General features: G+C 34.1%; 1 protein-coding gene across 1 annotated transcript; it reads left to right on the forward strand.

The window, feature by feature from the left end:
• LOC132919974 (basic proline-rich protein-like) lies at positions 1–20322 on the forward strand. The gene is made up of 6 exons (XM_060981943.1): positions 1–497; positions 17674–18891; positions 18978–19120; positions 19187–19451; positions 19541–19712; positions 19939–20322. The coding sequence occupies exons 1-6, from the start codon at positions 227–229 to the stop codon at positions 19952–19954; spliced, it is 2085 nt and encodes a 694-aa protein (XP_060837926.1). The 5' UTR covers positions 1–226; the 3' UTR covers positions 19955–20322.
• Positions 20323–20800: the final 478 nt, after the last annotated feature.

The raw sequence follows: 20800 nt of genomic DNA on the forward strand, positions 1-20800 counted from the left end.
AACGCATCCGCGACCGTGACACTGGACCACGTCGAATCGAATCGGTCGGTGTGCACATCACACACACACACACACACACACATATATACACAAGTCGTCCGGGACGCAAAACGTTTCGCCAAACACTCGACGGGCACGCGCACCTGCAGACGGACCGACCGACAGACGACAGCACTCACACCAAGCCGCACGGCGAATATACACACCACACCGGTACCGCGCCGAAATGATCGCTGGCAACAGACTGTGCCTGTTGACGGTCGCCGTCCTCCTGGTGGCCGTGCAGACCCTGCAGGCCGCCGCCCCGAAGCCCGACAGGGGGTCGGTCCGGTTCGCCGACGACCAGCACATCCCGGTCCGGCCGAAAGCCGTCGCCGAGCCGTCCAAGCCCAAGTCTTCGTCGCCGGGCAAGACGAAAAAGCCAACGGCACCCGCGCAGGCGGACGCCAAGAAAAAGACGCCCGTCAAGCCATCCGTCGCCGCAGCGACCGCCAAGAGTGAGTATACACACAACAATATCGTTATAATACTCATAGGCCATAGTCCATAGGTATAATTGTGAATTGATATGATGAATTATTGATATTATTATTATTTCCGCAACTGCAATGCATTAATGAAATACTATACGCCAACGACGTACTTACTTATGTATACTTTACTTTTAACGATTCGACCGACCGTTATAATATTATGCGGTCGAAAGAAAATGTTTTTTCCCTTTCGAAACACTTGTTAGAGTTGTGCAGCCCCGCAGGGACAATCGGTCGAGTAGCTGTCCAAGACTTGTATAATACAAAATTAACAGTTGATTATATACGTTTAAACCATTTTTTTAAATAATATTACCAAAAGCTAGCCGATAAACTCTAAAGTTACGTCAATTCTAAGGCCCGCCGTAATCGACGTGTGGTTATTTACTTCGTATTTTAAAAACTGCGTCTGAACAGAGAAATATTCGTTAAAAATACCTTCAAAAGGAAATTTATATATTTTAAATTCTTTTTTGGCAGAAAAATTTGTTTGCATCTATCCATTCTATTCTATTTATAAAATAATATAACTAATAAGTACGGAATGAAAAGCACCAATAAACTTACTAATAAGTCTAATAAAACTTATATATTTCAATGAATTGTACATTATATATTATGCTTTACTTATACTATATAAACGAAATTAGTTAATCATCAATGATTTTAATGATCACTGATTCTATTATTTAATTTCCAATTAATTTACACAGAAACATATTCATATGGTATACCATTTAAATAGGATCTATTTATTGATAATAATAAGATAAAAAATAATCTATCAATCAAAAATAGAATCGACTTGAAGTACTGTTGACATCATCTTAAATTATATCTTATATATCTTATTATATCTTATAAATAGTATTTAAACATAAAATAGTTAGTAAGAAATAGGAACAGTAATCTCATGGATTTTTCAGTGATTTTCTTAAGCGCAAGGAAAAACTAAAAATAATAAGAGCTGTTGTACAGGCTTCGTTCAGAATCGTTTTTCAACTATAATGATTCATTTCATTATATTATGATAAATTTAAATTTAATATTAGAAAAGAAATGTAACACATCACATCTTCATTTAGTCTTTGTTAAGAATTACTTTTGTTAATTTATTGTGTAAAACAATTTGATAATTCAAACGTTTTTGTAAACAGTAAATACTTAATAGTAATAATAGTCGTGAAATTCGATTCAAAAACCGTATGTAGGAAATAAATTGTCAATAATTATTACATAATTGTTTTCGTTCCGCATAATCGAAATTCATCATTAGTTTACAGATATAATGCATCGCTGCATTTATTAATCCATACTTTATTATGTTTTAAAACAGGATTTTAAATTTACATATCAACTTCCTTTATAACACAATTTGTTGTCGATCTACGTACAAATTATGTTATTACATACAATTTAATAAATAAGATATAATAACTATACGATAATATTTCAAAAACTACATAATTGTTGTATATATAGTTTTTACTTTTTAGCAGTTTTATCGTTCTATTTTAACACCCGTGAAATTATTTTTTTTTGTTTATTATACTGTTTTCGAAATATGACATATAGCTCCTCGTTTGCACATGCATATATTTTATTAATGCAAAAAAGTTTGAACATAATTACGATCAAACAAGGCCATTCGCTGACCGGACAACTAGTTTTATAACAGTCGTAAAAAATCCTAAATAACGGGTCGTTATGAAATCACTTTATGCTGTCATCGACATACATCCATAATCTAATAATATCCTTCATTAATTGTATTATATAGGTACTATTTCAAAAGGATGCGCGACTTTGAAGTGCTAAAAATCGTATGTACATAAAAAAAATATAGGTACTTATATTATATAGATACAATTTTTAATTGGTCGTATTTACCTCCGGTCGGCCATCGTCTCGGATGACTAATCCATAAGCGTTTAGTAATTCATCGAGATGTCTCGTTACTTACATCTTCGGCGAAGAAAAAATCCGTTCGACGGCAAAAAACCGCTTTTATTAAAAAAAAAAAAAAACTCGTATTGGAGATAAATAATAAAAGAAAAAAAATTATAAAAAGATAATAATAATAATAGGTAATGCGATTCGACGTAAACAAACGGTCAGCATCCGGCCGGTGGCAGTCGGCAATAATAATTCAAAACGGCGCAACAGGTTTCCCAGCACAGTTTTTCCAGCGCGCGTTATCTCGTCACTATATACATTGCCTTATACAGCTATATATCACGCGCCGTAAATATACGCGTAATACGTGTACACGCTATTCGGTCAGAGACAAGTTATTAATTTTTGCACTTGATTCGTACGGCAGACATATATTATAACGACGAGACGAATATAAAAGAATAATAAGACGTTTACGACGCGGAAAAAAAAATAATAAAATGAAATGTAAAAATACTTTTAATATTATTATTATTATTATTTACTTCGGTTCCCATCGTATACGTATATTACACGCTGCACACATATCCAGATCATTGGTCATGCAGTTGTCTGGCGGCCCCGCGATGATGTTTCACACATTACACGACACTCACACAAACGAGACGAGAATGTGTTATATTATTGTTATACCGTGTGTATCGTCAGTGTATGCGTGTGCGTGATTGATGGTGAGAAGCCGTGCCGATACGTACGAGTGCCAAAACCGCGGCGTTAAAGTCTCTGCCAAACCGTATACAACATGTAGATATACTCACCGATCTATACAAGCGTAAACACACATTTTCGATGTTTATCTCAAAACCATTCGGATCACGTTTGAATTATCAAATTGTTTTTTTCTTTTATCTGTTTTTCAATAGTTATTATGTATAAATATACTTGTGTTATACAAAAACAAAAAAAAACAAAATAACGAAAATCGTTTGAATATAATATATTTATTCGAAATAATAATATTGATACTATATTATATATTATATTATGATGAAATACCATTTGTCATATTCCCACGGGAAACGTGCAGATGGGCCTGACGGTCTTCTGCAACAGTGAATTACACCAGTATAATATATAATATACATATATTTGTGATGTGTGTGTGTGTGTGTGTGTGTGTGACTATACCTGTACGCATGAATATATAATATATAAGATACGCAGTGCACCCGTGAACGGTGCCTACGTGTCTGTCGGTTTTAAACGCGTTTCTGACTATATATACATATTATAATTAATATGCGCAAACCCGAGGGTCTTACTGGTTTTCGGGATGATGGTGCGCGCGCTCATAATACGGTTTCGACCGCGACGGCCGGTCGATTGCATAACTCGGGGGGAAGGACCGCTCCGACCGTCGCAGACGACATACAACATCATCATCGCCGAGATCACATGCACCTGTTTTTTTTCTTTACTTTTCGTCATTATCGCAATATTCTTGGTATTTCTATAATTATTATAATTTTTTGTTTGAGGGCCAAACACGTGTTTGTATATATATATATGTATATAAGCCTACGCCGGCAATGCGGTCGTCACTAACGGCGGATTTCCGCCAACTTCCGAACGAACGGTTTTTTTCGGCGGTTATTGATTTGTCAGGCACCAATACCCACGAACCCAAAATGTCCGGTTCCGTGGATATCGCTCGCGTTAAAAGACGCTGCACTGTAGTTGGAAATTGTTTTTTTAATACATACGCGTTAAATGGTTTCCGTTATGTATACGGTGATTTTTTTAAAAAATATTTTACACACGACCGTCGTTAATTATATACACGTTATCATAATATAAATATAAAAATATAGGTACTAACCTATACATGTACTATTACCTAACTCAGTCCGTTACAAGACTATAATTCGAATGATACGTAAAACAATAACCCTCGATATCCGATCACTAATAAGGAATAGTATATAAGATAACATCATATTTGTTGTACTTATTATATTGGTCTATGATATATATACATAACGTAATATAAATATTTATGTATAGTATAGTTTTTCATATTCTGACCCTTAAAAAACAACGAGCATTTTCCTACTTTTTTATTATATTCAACCCGTGATCAAAATATTGTATTTATAAGGCATATTTAAATAGGTACTACACATATTATAGACACTAATTTATTTGGTCAAATCTTGTGAACTGGAAATGGTTACATTATTAATTCTGAATATTCAATTTTGAATGCCTATAAAATTTGAAAACATATATTATTTTTTCTGATGTTAATAATACACGATACACAAAAATCGTATGTTTGACACGGTACAGCATATTATCTGAATTGATTGCAATTAATTTTAATTTGAAGTCCGTGTAAAGTTGTTTGCATATTATACCAATTTACATAATCCGTTTGACCTATGCCTATATTATGTAAAGTGGAATTTTATATAAAACCAAATGGAGTTCTATTAATAAAACGCAGCACTGACAGTTGCATATTTGAAACGTCAAATACAGGTACCTATTCTAACAAGTAACAACAGCTAGAAGGTATATAATAATATGACAACTAAAAATTCGATTTTTTTTTTTTAATCAGATATTATCATGTTTGCGAATCATTAAATGCGCGTGTGCAAGATATAATTAACAAATATAAACCTTAGAATAAACAGCCTAAATCGTTAAAATAGTAGGTTTAACTGTTCAGTATGAAAGTTGGTTTTGGAAAGAAAAACATAATCAACCGTATTATTATAATTATATCCCACGCGCGTTTTTATTCTCGCTAGTCGCTGCAGTTTGATTTCAAAGTTATTGTAAACAGCAAATCACGGGTTTTTATGACACGCGTAATTTTGAATAAAAACATAAAAAAACTTTTATTATATAGGCTTATTATTTTTTCCGACTGCAGTGACATCCGTGTCTGTTCCTATATTGGCTGTTTATATTACTATACTTTGCGTTTTATAATAGAATATACTCGAAATCTGTTCTCATGTCGTTCTATACTTAAAACACGATATGCGGTTTTCACACATTTAAACGCCTCTCCAACGCGTGTCTCGTACTAAAAGGAATGAACGCCAATGAAAGGATTTATCGATCTACTTATACATCGTTAATATTATAATGAGAATCCGCAACGTGTAAACGCACATAATAATGTACGCACGATAGACGGCAGTCGCGTCGCGTTCTCATTATACGTTTTTTACAAATTCCAAAACCTATACACTTTCCGCGACATCGGCGCTGCGGGCTCTTCATCTATACTGCAAACAATCCGTCGATGTATACAGAGTAGCGTGTACAGCGCATGTAGATATGTAAAATCTAAAAATGGACTTTCCGCCACAAACCGCTTTTCCCACACAATAATATAATAATAATATAACACTATATTATGCCGGCGTGTTGCAGTCGGGTCGCGCTCGAAATCGATGTCGCGAAACTGCAATTGACACCTCGACGCCGGTCGACGATACGAGTACACTGTTCATTCGGTCGCGGAGGCGTAAATCTCTTTTACATGTATATTTTTTATACGTCTCTTGTATTATTATTATTATTATTGGCATCAGTGCGTTGTGGCCTGCACAAATCGACCGCGATGGTCCGTTTTTTATTTATGGCTTCCGGCCCGGAATGTTGATCCTATTCTCGCAACGCCGTGCCGTGGTACAATATATGCCGGGCGCATATTTAATCGCATCGAACTTTCCAAAACCATTAATATTATAAGCGGTCTTCTCGGGCACAATAATACTATAATATAATATAATATAATATAATATACGCGCGTAGTCGACCGCGTTCTACGCTGGCATAGGCAGTAAGTCATATTGCAGTCGTCTTCGTATTCGTCTTCGTGGGTACACATATAATAATTTATTTATACAACTGGTTCTGTATCAACTATACAATTTTACCTATGTAGGCCGTTTTCTATGGACACACGTATGCGCCATACAAATTAGCCGCCTATATAAATACATCCCCCATATAGACCGGTGTACACTCGCGTATTAAACGATAATATGAATATACCTAACAATCATAGGAGTGTGTACGCGAATGAGTGTGGCTTCTTCTGGAAACTCATAAAACCTGGAATTTGTTTTCTAAGCCAAATCATAAAAAGTTGTGATTATTCATTTTACAAAAAATTCATCACAGTTCATCCAGTTCAAATGCGCGAGGACGCGAGGTCTTTTTCAAAACTTAGTAATTTATAGCTACACCACGATCGAGATGATTGTGGTCTGCTGAAAACCTTTATTGAACAACAATCAGCTTATAAATGTAAATACTGACGGACCTTATTCATATATTTAAAATATCAACATAGTTAATAGAATATAATAAGGTCTATTTTATATCTTTATATGCATAATGTTCTATATTAATTTACTTTTTATTTTTTTTATCTTACGTGTAAGGTGTTTTTAGAAAAATTGAGTAAAATCTAATATTATATATTAATTATTATAAATACAATCATTAGGCCTACCTATATAATATATTGTATACAGTTTAAATACTCTTTTTATATTAATATATTTTAATATTAAATTAATTTTTTCATAAATGTGTATGAAATAAGTAATTTTTACTACACTACATTTATATATAAAAAAATATTACATAAATTGGTTTTAACTTTTTTCTGAAATAAAATAGGACGCACCAATACAAGGTCTACTGCGCACGCTTATATATGCATTTAATATATTTAGTGTATATAAACTTAAATATACCGACTATCGGTGCAGCAAAAACGGTTTTCCGAGACGTCTCGATTAATTTCACTGGTTTTCGTTCGGTCATCGTAACTAGTTGTACCTATACCTCGTCTACCTATTTATATACACAATATCAGTCAATGCGTGTATACATATTATACAACAATAATAATAATTTCACACGCTAAACAATTATATGGACACACGCGGATGGTATAATAATAATAATAATAATAATACGATAACGGACTGTCCGTCCGGGAGGCGGTGATGCTGCGTAAAATTAAAAAAAAAACAAACAAACAATAATATTACAACGGACCGCTGTTGCAGCTGCAGCTACTCGTTTGCGAGAAAATTCGCGACCAGCGCCAGACCAGTGTTTCGGAATAAATTCTCAGACCGACCACCGACTAGACTATACGCGATTACGTATGGTCTCGTACGAATCGCCGCCGGTCGCTTTATATTTATTATTATTAGACGATAAGAGGCAGAAACTTCGTACATATATAATAATAATATAATCGTACCCGTATTACGCGTCTTCGCGTCGTCAATCACATTATCATTGTTTCGTTATTGTTGCTGTTTCTGATGCTGTCGGACGAAGACGCACATATCAGCTGCTTATAAACGTTGCAGAAACACAGCGAAAAGCACACCTACCTCACGCCACGCTGCAAAATTTTCGCATGGTCAATTATTTTTTTTCGCCTTTTATTTTTTATTTTTCCACGACTGTGCATTTTTCTCGAAATTTTATCAAATGACCCCGTCGATCACATAACGTAAACTACACGATCTACACGATTGCACGATTAGAGTTGTACCTATTATATGACACTATTATAATCATTTAGAGAAAAGCGTTTATTGAATATATGTACCTAAAAATAAATGCATATTAGGTAAGTCCAAATAACTTAATTTAATCCCTGCACGGCTCATGCCACGACCAGTTATTGTTATATATATAATTGAAATAACCAGTAACATAATATAGCGAACTTGAAATTGTCCAAAGACTATTACTATTATAGTTCAATATTCCACTCTGCACCTACCATAGACCAGATAAAGACATTTAGTATTATATTTTTAACTAGCTGTCGTATTAGACATTAAAATATTATAGACACTAGTTAGTATTAATAAATTATTACCTACCCATTGGCCATTATTCATGAACCATCCACCCACCCACCACACCTTAAAAAACTCATCTCGATTGCCCCCTTCGCCACGTTACCGAGTGAAATTTTTACATTATTATACAGTCTACAGAACTCGATTATTGTATTCTTACCGCTTTTGAAATCGGTCGAATTGATCGCGCACGCGAAGACATTTTTAACACACAGATAGGACCTGGTGTGTAAACGCGTATCAGCAACCACCGCCCGTCTTGCCACGTACATAATATTACATCTAACGCCGTCGGCTTGTTTTGCTGGCGACGATTTATTCGCATTATTATATATTATTATTATTATTAGTATTACTATTAAGCCGCGCGTTCAAATCGCATTGGTTTATCATTCTATTTTTCACGCGCCACTCGTAAATCGTTGTTCGTCTTCGGTATTCCAACGTATTGAATGTTTATGCGTTACCGCGCGTCGGCCACATTACAATATTACCTTTATTATTTGCGTCTACAGTAAGTAGTAAGATATGTAGGTATATACTGTTTAAATGTATAATATAAAACAACGATGTGCAGCAGCCGGCCATTATTATTCTCGATGTGTGCATGTATATAAACAGATGGGTTTCTGCGGCACAAAGACTTTTTGTTTCGTTCTAAATGACGGTCGAAGGTCGCAAATTTTTCTGATTCCTTTGGTAAGTGCCTACTCGTTGCGGAGACGGTTCAACGATTCGAACATATTATTCCTCGTTGCAGCGTACATGTTGTGGTCGTTAGCTGACACTAAGTTATATATATATATATATATATATATATATACACATTATCCACCTTGGCCGGGTTGTTAAATTGTTGTGAAAATGTGTTATTGGCGTAAATGACGCCTGATGACTGTATTTTATAATATTAATGTATTATTATTGCTATTGGAGGCGCTTGGTCATCGTCGAGTTGACGTTTGTCTCGTCACCCGAAAATTAATATCATCGTTATGTTCTATCGCCTAAGGCGCGCATTGCGATATTTTACGCGGTTATTACACGGAATTGTCGAATTCGCGTTTCCGTTCGCCTCTACCGCGACGATTTTACGACCTCTGCACATCATAATCAACACTATAAGTACTGTGTATACTATAAGTACGCGTTTATGAAGTCCATCAGATTTCATCACGTGGTAGCTTTTATATTTTCGATTATATTAAGAGCGCTGGACTAATTCAATGTCACCGACAAAATTGGTTATTAAAATGCACTTTTTAAAAGTACTGAATATACATTAATTTATGCGCTTAAAATATACAAGTATGTATCTATTTTATTTTACACAAATATTTTATAAACCTATAAACAAGTTTTGCCCAGATTTAATATTCTTTGAAAAGTCAATTAATTTAATGCGTCTTTAGAGTTATACTGTACTCTTAACATTTCATAAATAATAATATAAAATATAAATATCAACCTACAATTTTAAATTTTTAAAACATAATTTCTAAAATAACTTAAAAATAAATAAACAATTTCCTACAATTTCCTGAATAAAATTCTTCTTCTTATAATAATTTATTATACAATATATAGATATTATAATAATTCATCACATATGCTCTAAAAAAAAAAATGTGAAATAAATAAAATATTTGCCTTTAAAACTAAAGAATCACAAAATATGCATTATAAACAATATTAAAATATTATTTTCACATCAGCGTTCTGAAACTAATTTCTAGCTTATTTGGCTATAAATCTAATAGCACACAAAAAAACATTCCGATCCCTAACTAACAATAAGTGTTAACACGTTTGTATTTTTCTAGTCAATCTGTAATATTGATAATACTTATCGGTACTATAATAGACAATTGCATATTCCCCGTTAAATATTGTCCATTAGCGATGTGTGTGCAAATGTTTTCCCGGGAACGCGAAACGGATGGCAAATGCGTTTGAGCAGGCATTCCACTGCCCGCTATACACAACATGCGGCCGGGTCTGATCGAATAATAATAATTATAAAAAACGAGCCCGTACGACCGCCGAACACAATCGAACGTTGTATCAACAACGTAATAACTAATAATAACAATAATAGCCGAAGACAATCTCTTAACGATCTGGACGACGGCATACCTATGTATACTATATAGGTATAATATTATATTATCATTATAGTGTGCGACGCGACTCGTTCATTCCGGATTCCGTACACCGTTTCTGCGCTTGTAGAACATTGAGTCGGGTCGTGTTCGCACGGGCGGCGGCGGCAATAATGAGCAAGATAGAAATCTTGTCTCGTCCCCGCGCGACGCGATTGTATCGGTTCCAAAGGGGCCACCGGGTTAACCGCGTGTGCTGTAAATCTAATCGACCGCGATAATAATATTATATTTTAAGTGATGCCGTTTAACGAGGTTACAACTTACAATACGCGTGTATGGTATATAAGTATGTATAATATCATTATTGAATTACGAAAAAAAAACCCTTACTAGAAAAAAATAGTCACAAGTAAAATTTATCAATATGTACTTGCTTTACGATAATTAGGATTTGAATTTAAATGCCCTAAAAACTATAAAATAATTCATTTTAAACTCAATACTAATGTTCTTAAAAAAATGATTCCCCTTTTTTTGATAGGCACGCAGCAAGAGGAAAACGATGGTTTAACTATCGGTATTTATATAACATTTCTTTATCCTAATTAAACTAACAAGAATACAAAAACATAATATCGATCTTAGACATGCAAAATATTTGATTACATTTAACGTACGTGATTATTCATTTCTTTAATTTTCATTCTGCCATATAATTTATTTATTTATTTGTTTTTATTAAAAATGAACAGTAGTCCAAAGTAAAAAATATAGGTTTGAACCAACGATATTTTTTATAAGATTACAATATGACATATTAATTAGAAGATTACATTTGAAATAGTTACTGAAGTTAATAGAACAAACAAAAATGTATAATGACAAGTTACTGGTACTGCAGTAATACATATATTAATAAATATGATAAAAAATATATTTCATATTTATATCTATTGAGAATTACTAATAAATAAAAAATATATTTATAGGTGAACAAAACATACTCTGTTTTTTGTGGGATGTAAAAATAATTGTTACTAAGAACATTATGAATTTTATTTTAAAAGTAATTTCACCGAGTGTAGTGACTAAAACTCGATACCGTCTTGTTCCAATCTGCGCCCGAGCGTGTCGTGTACGTTCTGTATAGACCGGTACTCATCAAGACCCAAGTCCTGAGTACCGTGCATAATAATATACGATCGAGTTTATCATAATCATATTATTATTTTAATATGCTTTGCGTCCGCTCGAGTGTACCTCTTACTTCCTAGGTATATCTGTGCAGAAATCTGAAGTGTTCGTGAGTACAGAAACCCCCAAATACGCACATGAGTATATATTATTATTATTATCTACTCATTCGAATGATTTGGTGTATGCGTCCTCCGTGAGAGTTTTATTGTGATGATTTAAATGGCCAGAAGAGTATAACGAGTTATAGCCTTATATAGGAGTTAAAATTGATAAGACATAATATAGTACGAAACAATTTAATTTCGTCAAATCTATATTTACATATTTATAAAAGTTATAGGTATTGCTAGGTATTTACTTTTGGCGTAAATTAAATATTTTATATTATAAACAATTATAAGACTATTAAGACTTAATATAATACAACGATTATATAAGACATTACGAACGAGCGGCACAGTAAATAATTTAGCGGATTACATTACCATTCAAATTATTATCGAAGAACATTTTTCTCTGATATACAATAAAAAGGGAATTAACTCATTCGATGTGGCTGGGGATAAAAGCTGAAAAAAGCTTGTTTTATCACAAATATACAATATAATATAACAATAGTCAATAATATATGTTTTTTTTTCAGCGAAAAAAAATTATTATTAAAAATTAGTGTCAACTATTGTGTTTAAGGAAAGTAGAAAAATTTCTAACACCCTTCCCCCAATATCTCACCAAACAAACATCCTGAACCCACGCCTGAACTCATATACATACCTCTTGATTGCCCTAGAGTCAATTGACTCACCGCGATCTCAATTCATTTAGAAACCTGGGTCAATCATCGACTCGTACTCGGCCGACAAATCGACATCCGTGGGATATCTACGGTAGATCTACCGCACGCGCGTCTTGTATTAAAGTAATAATAAAATAAAAACGCGCGGAAATCAATCCGTATCTATCTATACCTATTATAGTAGGTTCGACGTGTTCGAGACAGACAATATTTTCTATATGTGCACAGGCATATACAGACACGATATGACACATACTAATATGATATTGCACACATCGGACTTATAAATCAGTGTTATTGCATTGTATTACACACGCACTACATATCTCTACCTATACCTACCGTCCGTTTAAAACGACAAACGCGCAAGTGAATCATGTTTTACCAATCCTACGTGTAGAAAATCACCGTCACGTGTCGCGTGGGTTTATTCGCACATTGTCATATAACACACTTTCTACTGTCGTACTCGCGCGTGTGTGTGTGTGCTCCGACAGATAAATAAGACAAGACGCGTATTGGCGCGCCACTGCGCCTATTTAGTATTTATTAATATAATATATATATTATCTAAAATAAGGATAGTCGACGCGACGGCGTTCGTAACGGTATAACTAATCCGATTTTTTTTCCATCGTTTAGAAAGAAAAATTACGCGGTCTAAATTCGTACCCATTATTATGACGTTGTATATATATATATATATATATAACATTAAAAATGCAGGGCACGTAGGCATATCATATACGACCTACACGGCTGCAGCTATGTAGACATGTAGTATAGTATATATACTACTAGTATATACACGAATAGTTATCGAATCATATTATATATATATATATAGTATTATAATATATACGTGCGTGTATCTGAGCTCTATTCCGAACGAACGCGGTAGACTACAGGCCGAGAATGAAAATTATAGACGTAGGTACCCGTGCCTATATACCTATATAATAGTCATATCCGAAACGACTTGACTGCACTGCGGCGGACCTCCGGTACGGCATAATATGAATTCGAGTTTTGGCGGTATATATTATATTACATTGTACACACACGAGTGTAGGTTTTATGAAAAATCTGTTAACGATTCTCCGAGGCGGTCTCTCACTCGTTATCTCTTTCTCTCTCTCGCGCCCGCGCGCGCGTTGTACTGCACATGGTGCCTTCCAGTTCGATTAGTGAATATACGTATTTCGCTTCGTGTGTAAGACATAAAACCGTAATTTATATTATATACGAGTAGACAAAATGCCCATCGTACGCCATAATATATATATATATATATATATATATATAGGTACTGGTAGAAGGCACCTACCTGTATAATAATGTTATATTATTTTTATATGGTCCGGGAACGTTGCCGCGGCCGCCGTTTGTGCGTCTCCCGCGCGTCCGCGGACTGCCGCAGCCAGCGACACGGGCGGTGGCGTATAACATAATATATTTTATGCTAAACAACCGCGTGTCTGCGTGTATTTCGATGATAGTGCCTCTATAATAATATTAATATAAAAAATATATGCATACGGGCGTGCCGTCGGCCGATAAAATCACGATAAAGCCGGGCTCACGGAATTTCGTTTTGTTTTTAAAATGTAAATCCGACGCGTCCCCGTTGCGGGAAACTCGCCATCGGTTGTGCATTATTCGTCTCGATCTACATAGATACACCCACCGTCGCCGCGTGCGGCTATATAAATGCATGTGCAGGCCGGTTTATCGTATTATAATAAATAATAATACATATTATATATTAAAATGACATTCGTCTATATCATTGTTATTACCTAATAACATGTCTCCGGTTTTGTCGCGACTTCGCGTCAATCTCGGCGTACACATCACATTGTATGCGATTAGAATCGAACGAAAGGATTAAGAGTCCCACCACTGCAGCGCAGGTGCACTCTATCGTTTTCGTCACACGCGCATAACTTGATAATATTTTGCATTCCACGCCTTTATATACATGACAGTATCATATAGGTTTGTACGGAAATAATACTCGAAACACATGCGTTGTCTGTCCATATACGAAGTATATAGTAATATATATATAGTATGATACTGTCTCGTATTTATGATAAATCAGTCTCGTAGGCCGTTAAACGCATTATTGCGACTGCCGTTAATACATTACGATATGCTAATGGATTTGAAATAAATTACACGCCGAAACGAGATTCACGTAATATACATACAATCGATTTTGGTCGGTTTGATAATAAATAATATAAACAACAAGATCCGACGGAGATTTCAAAAACAATATAACTATATACACACTATACGACCCGTGTGATATAATGCATAGATTACCTCTACGGTTTTATTTTTTACCGTTGTAATTACTATTTACTACTACATAATATTGTTTGCCCAGTAGCCTTTATTTATTACAAGTTACAACTACCACATTATTATTGTTAATATATTGTTTGTTACCGCTATACTCGACAGTACACCTAATCACTCGGCTTTTCAATAATAATTAATAATGAAAATATATATTCGTGTTACAAAAGACGCTTTCGTATAATATGCGGTTTGTCTAAATGTATTATGTCAATACATATTATATAAAAATGAACGTCGACCTCCGGCTCAGGTTGCCGTTATTTTAATACTGCATAGACCATAGATACCGGTTTGAACATTTCAAAGGGATTTTTTACTTCATTATTAAAACACTAGAACGACCATTCTACGATCGTTTGTGATTTCCCAAGTCACTGGATGTTTGCAACTCGTCGTGGAATAATGATTATTATTGTTATAACTCCAATGACCCTGTACTAGGTTTCATTATTTATTCGATTTGAATCACTTTTTAAACCCTTTTAATCTTTATTACGCAGTATGAATAATTTCATATAAAATTTCCATTAAATATTTATTATTTTTATCGCATTCAGCATAAACAATTACAAAGAGTAAATTCTGGAAATATAATTTTCATCCATAATATCGAAACTTAATAATTTTAACAAGCTGTCTGTTTTTCTTGTATTGCTTGCCAATATTATATTTTATACTCACTTGTACAGAAGATAAACAGTATATACTATATTTACATTTAAGCCATTAAGGACAACTAAATAGGCAACTTAAATAACATATTTATGTTGTCGTGCAGCAAAACTGGTATAAAAGATGTATAAATAATCATTTTTATAGATACTTCATATATTTTGATAAATAAATCCCAACATGAGCACGCACGCTTTAAGAGTTATGGTAATTACTAATTAAAAATTATTATAAATTCGCGATAACTCAGTTGATTTATTTACAATATACCCATATAAATTTTAATTTTTAACAATAAATTTGCGTTTAATCTTTTTTTATTATACTCATTCACGTGAATAAACAATAATTGATATGATATATTAATGTAATGGTTAATTCGATTTTATCTGAAATAACTAACGTCATTCCGTACTTTTTTTTACACAAAACTATCATAGGTAACAGTAAAATCAAATAAAATTATATTATACAGCATTATAATAACAATGTAATATAATAAAATAAATTGTACGTCTATTAATAATTGATAGTAAATATAATATACTTTTGTGTGTATTTTTTGCAAGACCTCGTCAGTACAACGAACTTATCAGTTAGCGTTCATACACCAAATACATACTATTGTAAACGAGTCGTCACACTCAATTAACACACTTCAATAAATACCTACTCTGCCATATTAGGTCCATCCGTGGTATACTCAAGTATATGGCCCGAAAACACACGTATAAAGGCACCACTTATTGTGTGATCTGACAAATTTGTTTCAAGCTTCTGGTATAAGTGTACTTACGTGTACTTACGCATACATAATAATATAATATATAGCAATTTCGTGTTAACTCCGCGAGAACGCACGTAACAGGCGAGATTTAATATCGGAGTGTTTGAGTCAAAACAACCGATCGTCTTCGCGGAATATACGGTATATACCTGGTATATACATATAATAACTTTTTATATGAAAACCAGTTCCTACTGCTATATCTATACGGTGATTTGGTTTTTTCAGCTATTATTTTTATTTATTTATATGAATTTTTAGCTTGCATTACAACCACATTTGAATTTATATCCAAGACGATGGATAAATAAATAAACATAAAGAATTATCGAAAACCACTTACGTGTGAGATTTCAAGTGGTCAAGGTTCAATGTCCCTAGGCCGTTATAATAATGTGGCAAAATGTCAACAGGACTTTCATAAATACACATATATATATATATATAATAATAATATATTGTCCAGTATACACCTATTCGGAAACAACACCAAAGAAAATACAAGATATCTTATAATAATAATCGAATAATCGTGATAAAATAATAATAATAAAACGTGTATGAGAACGAAAACCGTGTTTATACATATATAATAAACCGTTAGCAAACAATGTACATCAGTATTTACAATTTTTTCAACACAACGGTATAAACTATTATACTTTTCGGTTCTCGGCATCTCTGTTTAGTCCAGAAAATTTAATAACTATTAAAATTTAAAATGTGTACCTAACCCGTATATTATTTAGTTCTAATTTAAGCAAATTGTTCATTGAGATATTATTATTGCTAAATAAATATGAGGATTTAGATAAAAAAAAACATTATTTTTGATTAAATCTTGATTAAAAATTTGAACGAATAGAAACGTCTTCAAATGTGACAGCGTGATACTCACTACTCAGATACGGTAACTGATTTATTACGGTCAATCCGCATTCGATGTTTTTCAAACGAGTTCGTTAACCGAAAAACAACCCGTGCACGGGACTGCAAAAACATGTATATAAATACTATATTATGTTAGCCCGATGTCATTTTTCTAAGATTTGTTGTATTAAGTACATTGGAAATAAAATAAAATATAAATTATAGTGACGTTATTTTGCCGAATGTAAACCTGTTCCTAACGTATGGTCTGGCGTTTGTTGCAGACCGGTTGTATAGAACGGCAAATTGGCGTAAACAAAATTAGGCTTAATGCCTTAATATATTTTTTATATATTTATATATTATACACAGATACAGTTATATCCATTTAGTTTCTGAATCCAAATGAGTTAACGTGTTTATGTGTTTATACTTTATGGTACAGATTTATTTTTATTTTCGAATAATTTATATGTTTATATACTATACATTTATACTTATTTCTTAAACGCTTTTAATTTTTCAGAATCTCCGAAACCAGTTGATGACAAATATAGAAGCGAGTTTGAAGAATATATGCGTCAACAAATTCAACAATGGCAAATTGCAGTTGTAAATGGTCAGCCAATATCACCACCTGCAGGATCACAACCTTCCGGACAACCACCATCTAGTGTGTGGATCCAGGTCCCAGCTAACGGATATTACCCACCACCATCATACCCATACCCGCAATACCCACAACCATCTTACCCACCTCCGTCTTACCCACCACCATCTTACCCACCACCTTCATATCCACCTCCGTCTTATCCACAACCATCTTACCCACCACCATCATATCCACCACCTGCATACCCTCAACCGTCTCCATATCCTCAACCGTCTCCATATCCTCCACCTTCACCATACCCACAACAACCACTGTATCCACCACAACCAGCACCAAGTCCAGTTTCTGAGGAATCTGAATTATCTACCCCTGCACCATCAGAAGGAAGCTCATCACAGCCAGAAACACCGGAAGTAGTAACTACTCAACCAGAATACCCATCTCCACCAGCACCAGGATATCCATCACCACCAGCACCAGAATATCCATCTCCGCCAGCACCAGAATACCCACCAACTACATCAGCGCCAGAATACCCACCATCTACCTCAGTGCCAGAATACCCACCATCTACACCAGCACCAGAGTCTGGAACTCCACCACCAGGAGTTTCTGAACCCGAACTCCCAGAAATAACTCAAGCTCCGGAGTATATCACTTCCAAACCAGAAAGCTCTACAGATCTTCCGGAAGTGATTCCGACATATCCGGAAACACAACAACCTGAGCAGCCAGGAGTACCTGTATATCCTGGTCAACCAGAAGAAGTACCGACTACTGTACAACCAGAAACTTCATCCGAAGCTTCTACTGATCAACCAGCCTATCCGGGAAAACCTAGTTCTGAAACGCCCGGCGAAGAACCAGAAGTCACTACTAGTGCAGGAACTACATATTCTCCTGATCCAGATGTTCCGTCACCAACTGGGCCACCATCGACAGACGCGTTAAAAGCTCAATGTAAGGAACCAAGAGGACAATTCCCGAGTGAAAGTTCTTGCAACAAGTTCATAAACTGTTGGGATGAAACGGCAGTTGAACAGACGTGTCCCGCAGGATTGGTATTTAACCCAGAAAAACGATACTGTGACTATCCGGCAAATGTAGACTGTGGTTCTAGACCTATTACAGGTAAAAATTAAAAAAAAAATTTAATATTAACTATATTATACAACATAACTTATATAAGTTTTCAAATTTACTTTTTATTTTCTCAGTGGGAACTGAAAACGGCAATAATACGAAATGTCCAGATGGTTATGGAACGTACCGTAGTACGGAAAATTGCGGAGCTTTCTATGTTTGTGTAGCTGGATCTCCTGTAGATTTCGTTTGCCCCGGCGGAACAAACTACAACGACGTACGAAATTTAAAAAATAAATAAATTATCAAATTTTAAAATTTTTTTTACTAAAATAATTTTTAGGATTTGAAAATTTGTGACTACCCATACCGCGTAGACTGCAAAGGATTGCCGAACAATCCTGAACCAATTGAAACGGCTACTGAAACCGAAATCAATACCACATACGCCCCCGAAATATCGTCCACAACTCCAAATGTTCCATTGTCTTCAGCTGAATCTTCGCCAGCCACCGAAGTCGTGCCGACATCGTCGACGTCCACCACAATTGCCCCAGTCGCCGACCCAGTAGCCATTTACAATTACAACTTAAGGAAAATACCACCGAGTACGCATTCATAATATGAACATGCAATATATGGCATACACGCCATTAAACAAATTAAATTAAATTAATATTTACATTTTATTCTATAGGCATGGTAAACACTGGCGTGCGTTGTAGTCACAAGAGTATTTACCGACTTACTCCTGATTGTTCTTCAGTGACCCTCTGCCGCAACGGATTTACTCACATTCTCAACTGTGCATATGCTACCAGCTACGATATAGGCAGCCAAAAGTGTTTGCCAAGTCAAAGGGCAAATTGGTAAGTTTTAGAAAAATTATAGTCATACATAATACACCAAGATCTGTATTTTATAAATTATATAGGTAGTAACTATACCTAAATAATAAAGATAACTATTCAAAATGAATATGTTTTAGATTTTTAATACAAAATCTATAAATTGAAATAAAATGCAAATCAAAAGTTTAAAGATAAATTAAATATTATTAATAATGTGATATTATGTGTATATTTATATTTTTAGCGGACGATCAGCCTAGAAACATAACAATCGATGATAAGTAAATGGAGACTCACAAAGTCACAATTGAAAAAATAAACCCATAAACAAACAAGAAATGAAGCTGTGTGTATTGTTCAATCAACATTATTATTAAGTTATTTATTATAAAATATGTATCGTAGTTCTCATTTCTAGTATAATATTTTGTGCCCTTTTGGTATATTCTTTTTTCAACAATCTAAAACGACATGTCAACTTTTGATACGTACGATTAGCGGAGAAAGAAAATACTGAACACAAAAGTATAAGCATGTAATTTATATTTAATAATTTATTTCTTTTTAAATGTAATCGATATTATTCTAAAATAAATTGATCGCTAAAATATGAGTACTTAAAAATATATTTTAATGTGTTATTTAATTGACCCAATCAATATCCCATATTTACGCTAAAATAATATGTACATATTGTACATAATTATTATTATATTTATTATTTATCTTTCGTTATATTAAATTGTTTAGCAAATAATAGGGATACCTATATGTACTTTATAAATTATTTGTTAATGCTGTTCACTCAAATAATGTAAAATATTAATAGCCGAGTGTAGAGGAAAAGGTATTGAGTACCCAATAATTCCAATATCCACTGCATCGTGCAAAAACCTAAATCGACAATAGTTACTAGATATTAAATAGGTACCAAACCACCTCAACAATATCGATAATTCCAAAGAATTTGCACCTCCGTCCTCCCAATTACATTAATTGTTTATCGTAACCACAGCGTATGAAACGAATGATAAGGATTCTACTTTAAACTTTTTACGTACAAAACAGCATAAGACTTTCAACGTCAGGGGGTAGAATAATCCACC

This window comes from Rhopalosiphum padi, chromosome 2 (assembly GCF_020882245.1).
Source record: "Rhopalosiphum padi isolate XX-2018 chromosome 2, ASM2088224v1, whole genome shotgun sequence".
NCBI classification, from domain to species: Eukaryota; Metazoa; Arthropoda; class Insecta; order Hemiptera; family Aphididae; genus Rhopalosiphum; species Rhopalosiphum padi.

What these genes read in the sequence shown, in the direction of transcription:
- LOC132919974 (XM_060981943.1), top strand. Translation starts at nt 227, where the DNA reads ATGATCGCTGGCAACAGACTGTGCCTGTTGACGGTCGCCGTCCTCCTG. An exon ending in TGGTTCTAGACCTATTACAG is followed by an intron (nt 18,892 to 18,977) that starts GTAAAAATTAAA and finishes TTATTTTCTCAG; the next exon opens with TGGGAACTGAAAACGGCAAT. An exon ending in GCGGAACAAACTACAACGAC is followed by an intron (nt 19,121 to 19,186) that starts GTACGAAATTTA and finishes AATAATTTTTAG; the next exon opens with GATTTGAAAATTTGTGACTA.